This window comes from Ovis canadensis, chromosome 1, assembly GCF_042477335.2.
Source record: "Ovis canadensis isolate MfBH-ARS-UI-01 breed Bighorn chromosome 1, ARS-UI_OviCan_v2, whole genome shotgun sequence".
In the NCBI taxonomy this organism is placed as follows: Eukaryota; Metazoa; Chordata; class Mammalia; order Artiodactyla; family Bovidae; genus Ovis; species Ovis canadensis.
In genome coordinates this window covers 170,181,237-170,192,433 of record NC_091245.1, presented here as the reverse complement: position 1 = coordinate 170,192,433, position 11,197 = coordinate 170,181,237, and the positions used below count along the sequence as shown (strand labels likewise).

Genomic DNA, 11,197 nt, shown 5'->3' with positions numbered 1-11,197 from the left:
ATGCCAGCAAATTTGGAGATTCAGCAGTGTCCACAGGACTGGAAAATGTCAGTTTTCATTCAAATCCCAAAGAAAGGCAACACCAAAGAATCTTCAGACTACTGTACAATTGCACTCCACAGGCTAGCAAGGTAATGCTCAAAATCCTTCAAGCTAGGCTGCAGCAGTCTATGAACCAAGAAATTCCAGATGTGCAAGCTAGATATAGAAAAGGCAGAGGAACCAGAGATCAAATTGCCAACATCCCTTGGATCATACATAGAAAAGGCAAGGGAATTAAAAAAAAAAAAAACTACTTCTACTTCACTGACTACGCTAAAGCCTTTGACTGCGTGGGTCAAAACAAACTGGAAAGTTCTTCAAGAGATGAGGATACCAGATAACCTTACCTGTCTCCTGAGAAATCTGTATGCAGGTCAAGAGGCAACAGTTAGATTCAGACATGGAACAACTGACTGATTCAAAATTGGGAAAGGAGTACATCAAGGCTGTATATCATCACCCTGCTTCTTTGTGCAGAGTACAACATGTTAAATGCTGGCTAGATGAAGCTCAAGCTGGAATCAAGAGTGCCAGGAGAAACATCCACAACTGCAGATATGCTGATGATACCACTCTCCTCTCAAAAAGTGAAGAGGAGCTAAAGGGCATCTTGATGAGGGTGAGAGAGGAGAGTGAAAAATCCGGCCTAAAATTCAACTTTCCAAAAACTAAGGTCATGGCATCCAGTCCCATCATTTTATGTCAATGATGGGGAAAAAGTGGAAACAGTGACAGATTTTATTTTCTTGAGCTCCAAAATCACTGCGAATGGTGACTGCAGCCACAAAATTAAAAGATGTTTGCTCTTTGGAAGAAAAGCTATGACAAACCTAGACAGTGTATTAAAAAGCAGAGACATTACTTTGCCAACAAGTGCCTGTACAGTCAAAGTTCTGGTTTTTCCAGTAGTCATGTATGGATGTGAGCATTGGACCATAAAGAAGGCTGAACACCAAAGAATTGATGCTTTCAAATTGTGGTGCTGGAGAAGACTCTTGAGAGTGCCTTGGACTGTAAGGAGATCAAATCAGTCAATCTTAAAGGAAATCAACTCTGAATATTCACTGGAAGGATTGATGCTGAAGCTGAAGTTCCAGTGCTTTGGTCACTTGATGGGAAGAGCTGACTTGTTGGAAAAGACTCTGATGCTGGGAGAGACTGAACTCAAAAGGAGAAGATGGAGACAGAGGATAAGATGGTTGGATAGTATCACTGACTCAATGGACATGAGCTTGAGCAAACTCTGAGAGATAGTGAAGGACAGGGAAGCCTAGCATGCTGCAGTCCGGGAGGTCCCAAAGAGTGGCCCACAACTTGGTGAGTGAACAACAACAACAAAGCAATTTTCAGGGTTCTGATGAGGTGACAGGGTAAGGCAAAAATGCACAGAAAATGGTTGGTTTTTCATTACAGAATACGAGTAGTATTCAGCTAAAGGGGATGTTTCATAAGCCATTTCTCTCAAGAATTGACAGGCTGTGGCATTATACCTATTCTGGAAATTGCCTTTATGTACAAATAGCATTCATTACATGCAGTTTTTTCTCAGTCCTAAAGGGCAAAGGGGAAACAGATTATTAGTAATAATAATAATAATGTTGGTAGGTATATTCTTCCCCCAGAGTGAGAGGGAAAATGCCTGGATATTGTTTTCAGACATTTTAGCCACCAGCTCCAGAGAACGTGAACAAACATAATTTTCATTGTTGACAAGATGGTGCTTTACAGCATTTCCTAGAGCACAAACTCTGTTTCATTGTGAGCCTGGCTGTGTGACCATAATGAATACTAGTGATATGGGAAAAACAAATGCACGAATGAAAAACAAGTCAGACAGCTCATTTATTGTTGTCGATAGAATCCTGAGTTCCCCAAATTTGCTTAGTGTCTTCTGCTGTATAATCTTAAGTACTTTTCAGACCATTTGCATGTTGAGTAAAATGTTAGAATTGTTTTAGAATAAATAGAGTAGTTACATTTCTATTGTCTCTCAGAAAGGCTTGGGTTTTTGTTTTCTTCCTATATGTTCATTAGATTACATACAAAGAATTTTTTTCAGTAGATGAAATAAAGCCAAGAATTGATACAGTTATCTCAATAATATAGACAAAACACTTTCTTCAGCTTCCAAATTATCAGACCACTGAAACTACCTTCTGGTAGTTTAAATTGTCTGGATACTTTCTGAAAAAAAAAGAAAAAAGAAAACATGTTAGGGAGTAGTATAGGAATGCTAATATCAAAACCAATTACTTTCCTGAACTGACCATAGTTAACCCACCAATTTCCTTCCTGTCTTTTTTCTGTGTGAGCTCCTATTATATATGTTGCTATTGTTCAGTCACTAAGTTGTGTCCCCATGGCTACAGCACATAAGGCTTCCCTGTCTTTCACTATCTCCCAGAGTTTGCCCAGATTCATGTCCATTGAATTGGAAATGTTTTCTTACCATCTCATCCTCTGCTGCCTTCTTCTCCTTTTGCCTTCAATCTTTCCCAGCATCAGAGTCTTTTCCAATGAGTCAGCTCTTTGCATCAGGTAGCCGAAGTATTGGAGCTCCAGCTTCAGCATCAGTCCTTCCAGTGAATATTCAGGGTTGATTTCCTTTAAGATTGACTGGTTTTATCTCCCTGCTATCCATGGGACTCTTAAGAGTCTTCTCCAGCACAATTTGAAAGCATCAGTTCTTTGGTGCTCAGCCTTCTTTATGGTCCATCTCTCACATCCATACATGACTACTCTAAAAACTAGAACTTTGACTATACAAGCCTTTCTGGCAAAGTAATGTCTCTGCTTTTTAATACACTGTCTAGGTTTGTCATAGCTTTCCTTCCAAGGAGCAAGCATCTTTTAATTTTGTGGCTGCAGTCACCATCAGCAGTGATTTTTGAGCCCGAGAAAATAAAGTCTGTCACTTCTTCCCCTTCCTCCCCTTCTACTCTGTTCTGCTACTTTTCATGTTCTATCATATATGCATTTTCTATTTGGGTAAAGATTTTTTTCCTGGAGAAGGAAATGGCAACCCACTGCAGTATTTCTCCCTGGAAAATCCCATGGACACAGGAGCCTAGTGGGCTGCACAGTCCATGGGGTTACAAAAAGTCAGACACAAGTGAGTGACTGAGCACACAGGGAATTTTATGACTATTTTAGTGCTTACATATCATTAAATCAGAGTAAAGTACCATAATACATCTAAGAATTCTGTATTTAGAAATGTTTGTGGCATCTAATATTTTTATTAAAAATAATGGTGATAAAAGTCTTTGTACATGTATCAATATATTTAATGTTTTAAAGCTTTGAGTAAATAATGACACTATTTTAGTAACATAGGTTTAAGTCAGATCCTCTGTTGACAGCTGGGCACATGAACACCCACAGTACATTTCCAGGACACCCGTGTTGGTAGTGTGACCATGTGACTAAGTTCCCAACAGTGAAATAATGAAATTGTCCTGTGGTAGCTTTCATGAAATTTCCTCAAGGTATTAATGGTGTGTGTATGCCTTTTATCTTTATTTTTGGACCTTTTTTCCATTTTGGACCGTAGGACAAGGGCTACAGACCAGGGATTATGGAGTGTGAAATAAGAGGAATTCTCGTTATGGATCTGTTGACAAACTGGAAAGAAGGCAGTATCAAAACTAAAATATTGGAAAATCTTTTAATGAGAGATAGTGAATAACCTTTGTTCCATATTGCATTTTGAGAGTGAGAGTGATGCATAAACAAATTGTGACTTACCTTTAGAGAATTTGAGATAAAATTTGTTCAATTCTCTCTCAGTGGGCACTCTGCCTTATTCTCTGCCATCTCAGTTTATGAACAACAAAATATATATCAGCAAATCAATTGCTTTTAAAATAAAATCAGTTCTAATCCCCAAGTGGTAAATAATTTCTAAAGTTAGAAAACTAAGTACTAAGGGGAAAATAGCTTCAGGACCTTTATAAGAGTTGCATGAAATTGTCAAACCCAAACTCTCCCAGCATCTTCCAGTGTTAATTGATTAGCCAAACCAGCAGGATTATTTAGTAATGGATTCCACTTTGGGCATTGCTAAAAAAGTTATCAGTTCAGTCACTGAGTCATGTCTGACTCTTTGTGACCCCATAGACTGTAGCCTGCCAAGCTCCTCTGTCCATGTAATTCTCCAGGCAAGAATACTAGAGTGGGTAGCCATTCTTTTCTCCAGGGGATCTTCCTAACCCAGGGATCAAACCTGGGTCTCTTGCACTGCAGGTGGATTCTTTACCATCTGAGCCATCAGGGAAGCCCAAAACAGCTAAGCTCCTGATGAAAACTAACCTCAACATCTGGGCCGAGTTGCCTTTGACTAAACTTCCATAGAATGATGTCACTTCTCTTTTCAGCATGGAAAACGGAAGAGAAAATTGAGGTGATTATGTTGGCAATTTAAGTAAAACAAAAAATAGCCAGATCCTCAGGTCAAAAGGGAACTGGAGGTTTGAACTGTGCAGAAAACAATCTGAGTTCTCAATTTCACCTCGCCAAGAATACAAAGCACTTTTTAAGTGAAGTTGATTGAACAGAGATTTCCAAATATTATGTCTAGAACCCAAAATGAATTCTCTCTTTTCTATCTAAGCAAAAAGTGGTATTAATCAAGGCTATCTTAGTTCTCCTGTGTTATTCAAATTTGTAGACACTAATACTTTTTATAAGCTATCAGGCAAGGTATTCTCAGAAACATGAACGTATAATTTATATTTATCAAGTTTCCAGTTCCTTTGAGCCTCTAGAGGAGACAAGTCACTATTATGAGGAAGATGGGTAACAATTCCCGGAGATGTGTTTTTTGTCTTCTACCAGTGAAATCATGGGCTTCCCTAGTGGCTCAGATGGTAAAGAATCTGCCTGCAATTCAGGAGATCCAGGTTCAATCCCTGGGTCAGGAAGATCCCCTAGAGAAACGAATAGCTACTTACTCCAGTATTCTTGCCTGGAGAATTCCATGGACAGAAGAGCCTGGTGGGCTACAGTTTATGGGTCCCAAAAAGTGAGACACGACTGAGCAACTAACATTTTCACTTTTAGTGAACTCATACCCTCTGAGAAGCCGCCTCTCTTCCCAGATTTCAGCAATTTCCTTGTTGCGTTTGCTCCTGTTATCTCTGCTTTGCTGCTGTATGTTGTTTAGCGCTTCTGGCCTATTGTCACTGCTGATGACCTCCCTCAGTCCACTCCTTGGCTACCAGCACCCTCAATACCAAGCCTGCAGGATGTAGATCCAATCAGTACTTTGATGCCAGGTCTTCTGCTCTGTTTCTCCTGATCAGAGGAGGGAGATAATCCAGCATAATTTTCAAGCACATTACTGCCCACCAACTCATGGCCCTGTTTTTTCTCTTTTTGATCTGTATTTTTGGCTGAGGTGAAAGAGGAACCCCTGCTCACAAGCCCCCACCTCAAGACATTAAATATCTCAAAATAATTTCGAGTGGAGTGCCGGGGTCCAGCCCCGGTGGATCCAGGGAATTCGAAGGGTGGACGGCGTCGGCGTGGAAAAACTTGTTTATTTATTAAAGTAAGATTAGATTAAGAAATTATAGTGTAGTTAGGAGATTAAGTGGAGGAAGAGGGCTGAATAGCTTGGTTTACGCGGAAGGCCAATAAAATTCCAGACAAGGAATTTGCACCATCTACGTTGGGCCACCGGCGCCCACTTGAATATCTAAGGGTGCCTCGCCTTAAGCTCCCTTTCTCACGGATCTTAACAGCCGGGGCAAGTAAGTAGACCTGGTGAGCCTCCGCGCTCCAGGTGGAAATTCAACCCGAAATTAAAGTAAAGAGCAGAGAGAGGGAAAGAGAGAGAGGAGAAGAAAGAGAGAGAGAGACACGGGGGGAGCCAGAGTGCCAAGAAACCAGGCCGGGAGACTAGTTAAAGAAGCTGGTCCAAGAAGCTGGCCCCCGGCCCCAGAAGCTGGCCCCCGGGCCCCCGGCCCCTGGCCCCGGGAAGCTGGCCCCTGGAGCTGGCCCCAGAAGCTGGCCCCTGGAGCTGGCCCCAGAAGCTGGCCCCTGGAGCTGGCCCCATCCTTTATTGTTCAGAAGGCCTTTTATACTTTTGATAAAACAGAGATCAATGGGTAACACAAGATTATGTAGCGTTCGCAGCTCAAGCTCTTTCTATACATCATTTGGTATACAAAAGGTCTCAGGTGATTTACATTATCTTCTGGCCAAGAGGCTTGTTAACACTTTTTGGCTCTCTTCCTTAATGAATGTTAATCTTGTTTCCCCTGAAGTGTTTTTCTTTAATCTACATCTCCTTAAAGCATTAACATTAAAGTTACATCTCTATAGAACAAAGGTGCAGTGGGACACAACAAAGAGGGTACTTAACTCAAAGATCTAATGTTGCTAACACAAGGTCTACTACTTGTTTTTCTAACTATATCTACAACTAAAGGATGTGAAAATTTGGCAGCAAATATTGACTCAACAAATGAAACCTTTAATCAGTCCTATTCTAAAGATTTTGACTCCTCGGAAGCTCCTACATTCCTAGGATGTTTTAAGCTTCCTGTGCCTCCTGCGGTCAGGAGGCCTCAAACAATCACACGCGCAGCTGTACGAGTGCTGCAGGCAGGCTAGAAAGCCATCAGAGGGTTTTTTGGATTGAAACACTCTTTCAAATGCAGAAGACTAAAGCCCTGAATTGACTTTTTCCAGAAAATGTCAAAAGAGTAGAAAAGCAGAGCGCAAAAGCCGGCAGATTTTTGTTGGGGTACATGCTTAGGAATTTCCAGAGGGGTCCCTGAAGTCTGAGCACGCCTTGCGTATGTCAGCTTCCTTCCTCATGACCTTGTCACGGGCGGGATTCCTCACACTGGCTTCCGGCAGTGGAGATTATAAAATTGTGTGATGTTTGTATTTATTCATTTCCTTAGTTCTCCCTAAAAAGAGAACATTAGGATGTGTTCTCTCTTAGTAGTGTGACACAAATTGATGGCGTGTTTGCAACCTTTCCAGCTGTGACGGTTCATTTTGTGTCGACTTGACTGGGCCACGGCTTGCCCAGACATTTGGTCAAACATTACCCTGGGTGTGTCTGTAGAATGTTTTTGGATGAGACCTAATATTTGAATACACAAGTAAAGCAGACTGCCCTCCCTAATGTGAGTTGGACCCATTTATTCAGTTGACAATCAGTATAGAACAAAAGTCTGTTTCTCCCATGAGACTAGGAGACTAGGAGAAATTCTTCCCTGAAAGGCCCAGGACGGCCTGATTGCCTTTCTAACTGGGACACTGGTTTGGTCCTTCCTTTAGAACTGAAACAAGAGCTCTTCTGGGGGCTTGAGCCTGCTGCCTTTCAGGCTAGAAACACATCATCGGCTCGCCTGGGTCTCCATCTTGCCCTTTGGAATCTTGGGACTTGTCAGCCTCCATAATAAAGAAAGCCAATTCCTTAAAAGAAATCTCTTTATATACATACATCCTATTAGTTCTTTTCCTCTGGAGAACCCTAAAACACCCGCTAATCCTGGTATGTGTTTTGTTTACTACCCAAGTATATATATTTTTTAAATTACAGATTTGGATTGTTTTGTATTAAATGTCTCCCCACTCATAAATAATTGAGGAACTTCATTTTTGAAAGCAATTGATCTATGGTCAGCTTGCTATTTCCCTTATAAATATAAAATGAAAGCAAATGTGTGCTAGCCTAATAGCCCCCATTGCCTTGACAGAAGGTTCTCCATCCTGTTACAGCTCTCTCCTGCCAAGTGCTCTGAGAATCCTGACTATGCCTCATATGTGTTTGCAAACAAATGTCTCCCATATATTTCTCTCCTGCTCTTTTCTAACTTCTGGAAATTCTCTAACTTACATTCTCCGGAAGGAATAATGCTCCTTCATGGACCATGTTGTCTGTGCTGCTCCCAAAGTAATTGCCAATAGTTGAGGACCCAGAGAAGTACTCAGTTCTGTAAGATTGGTTTCTCCCTAAGTGAGGAAAAGGATTTCTCCTCAGCTCTATGTCATATTCCAAAACAAGGAATGACAGCCAGACCCTGACGGAACTGCCATGAGAGACTATGCAACTTTGGGCTGAAGCTGAGTTCCTGTCTTTCCAGTTTTAATCAGAGCCCAAACTCAAGGTAAGGTACTTCTTTACCCTCGGCTGATCTCATGAGTATGCTCCCATCACAGGGCTGCTGAAGCTCAGGGTGGAGAGGGCAGGCTTCATCTTGCCCAGAGCTATTGCCCTTCCCTGTTGCATTAGGCAGCTTATTTCAAGTTTAATCTTTCTTAAAGTTTGTAAAGGTAGGAATAGAATGTTGAGAGTAGGACACAATATATTTCCATTATAACTTAAAAACAACATAAGAAATATATCTTTTAAAAAATAAACACCCAACAAAAAAGTCACTTTTTAAAAGATATTCACTTACAATTATTTTATTAAACAATCATCTTTTACATGTCATCACACCTTACCCCTGAAGTGCAAAAAACAGTTTGAGGTATTAAAACTGAAGGAATATTTGCACATATTTTGTAAGGTTTTCACACTATAATAACTGGAATACTCAGTATAACTAAATGCTACATATAACTGCAGGTTTATAAGAATAAAGTTATTTAAAGCAAACTGGTTTGTCTCATTATAGCTCTGGACCTCACATTCGTGACATTAAAGGTGGCAAAAATAATATGTAATTTAAGTTGCTTGCAAACTGATATGCCCATTATTCTGTTTTAGAGAACAGTGTCTGGAATTTAACACGTGAACAGCTGAATTGGTAGTGATCCCCAAAGCACAAAATCCAAACTGACAAACCAGCTTCAATGATATAATGTCCTATTCACGGGATTTAATACTTAGATCAATGGCAAGTCATTTACAGTATCTGAAACAGATTTACCAGAATATTCCAATGCTATCCATGTACATGGAGGGTTATATAAGTAGCATGGTTCCTGCTTTTTTGTAAGGTTTTTCCCTTTATATTAGTAAATAAATTGCTAATACCGACAAAGTTCAGAATGGTTACTTCAATCATTTTGAAATTAGTGTGAAGTAACATGAGGAAGAGGAGATTGGCTTTTTAAGTCTTAGACTTTGTTATGTTGAAGAAATTATCCAGAGACTTTATAGATCCCACTCTCCTCTGATTGTGTCTTTTCCTTGAAAGAGAAAGTTGAGGCAGTTATTATTCTACAGCTAATTAGTGTAATACAAATATGTTTTTCTGAACTGTTCAGGAAAATTGGAGAAAAGGTGTTTTTTGATTTGATAACTGATTTAATTATTAACTTCAGCACATAGGCACTTCATTTGAAACAAATCTAAACTTGCATAGTGCTTTGCATCACAAACTTGCTTGGTAAAATTGAGTCCTGAATAATGGGTCACAAATATTAAACAGTAACTAGTCTCTACAGCAGTTTTTGCAGTTAAAAACAGCACTTTTAGTAGCTGCACATGCTAGGTTTTGGTGTTTATCACTGAGTTGTTTTATTTGCTCTACTGTATGAATAAATTAGACAAAGGAAAGGTTGATTTTTTTCCTTAAGAATATAGGTTTAAAATTCGGCTTTTTAAAACTTTTTCCAAAACTGATAAAAAATAAAATGCTTCTTGTAGGCTACTATTAGAGGAAAATACCATTTCTGGAAAAGTAGGCCTCCTCCAGATTATATGTTTTCTCTACATGAGAAATTTATAAGAAAAGGAACATTTTTTCCCCATGGAAACCCCAACAAAGTTCTGCAAAACACATTTAACCTGTTTCCTCTTTGTTCTAGGGAAACAAAGGAACCTAGGTTGTTAAAAACCCACATAAGAACACTATGCTTGTGTGTGGGGATAATGTCCTCTCCCACAATTACTGTTTGTTTTCCCACATGATGGTTCCTAAATTAAGAATAATCTGCAGTTGTTGCACAACTGCAGAAGCAGCTGAGGGGTTTACCTGGGAGCAGAGTGAACATGTGCTGATGTTCTCGCTTGAACCAGGAGAAAACTGATCACAGCTTCTTCCGCCAGATGAATAATGATCAAGTGTCACTTAGTATCCTTTAGAGGCTAACAACTACTTTTACTGTTTGCTGCACAAATGGATGCTCCCTCCAGGTTAGATACATTACCCGAGTTTTTATTTTTGTTTTTGTAATGTATGTTTTCAGATATGGAAATCACCCAAAAACGTAGGAGGTCATAGAATGAGAAATGAAATCTCAGGTGTCCAAATTGGCTAATCCAATTAAAACCTATCCCCAAACTTCAGTTATCTGAATAAAACAAAAAACAACTTTCATTTCAGGACTATATATGCAAATCTAAGTGCCATCACAATGATTTTTGATAATTCGGGGATAAAACACAACAATTTTTTTTCTATGGCCTTTTCTCTCCAAAACCATTAATCAAAAGAAAATTGAAATGAAATAATGACAGATCTTGTAAGATCTAAATCCTGAATATTGTTTGCTTATTGTCAGTATACCCAGAGGTGCCATACAAATAGGGTTGACCACAAACATAAGTGACAAAAGTAATATTATCAAAATTCTCTCACTATTGTTATGCTAACAAGCTACACTCTATCCAGCCTGCAAATATCAAATGCTGGCTGGCATTCAACTGCAGTCACACACTGTAGCATCAGTGAAGCCCTTTCTCAAGAGCAGGGGCCTGTGACAGTCAGTCAAAGACTGGGTTGTGTATGCCATTCAACACCAAACTGGTGGGTGCCTTCCTATGTAACAGGGCCAGTGAGCACAGAAGAAGGGAAAAGCTCATGACTCCCAGAATGACCATTCCTGAGATCAGGGCACTGGTGACAGCGTTCAGCTGAAAAGGAGGTTCATTCGGAGAACCTGCAAGTAATAAACACACTCAGTAGGAAGGTCCAACATCAGAGTTATCTTAACTTATCTCAGTTTATGACTGCAAAGCCTCTGTCAGCAGTATCTTGTAGAATAATAGCATAAGACTATGCTACAATAATAGCATCAGATTATGCTACAATTTATTTGACTTCAGTTCATTACCCAAAAGTGTTAGTCATTCAGTCATGTCCAGCTCTTTGTGACTCCGTGGCCTGTAGGCCACCCAGGCTCCTCTGTCCATGGAATTCTCCTGGTAAGAATAATGGATTGGGTAGCCATTCCCTTCTCC

General features: G+C 39.9%; 1 protein-coding gene across 1 annotated transcript in view; it reads right to left on the bottom strand.

Annotated features, from left to right (window-relative positions):
- Positions 1–10,720: 10,720 nt before the first annotated feature.
- Positions 10,721–11,197, bottom strand: part of ZPLD1 (zona pellucida like domain containing 1) — a 49,813-nt gene continuing 49,336 nt past the window's right edge. The window contains exon 10 of the mRNA XM_069572723.1: positions 10,721–10,896. Coding sequence (XP_069428824.1) covers positions 10,721–10,896 — 176 coding nt within the window. The remainder of the gene's footprint in view (positions 10,897–11,197) is intronic.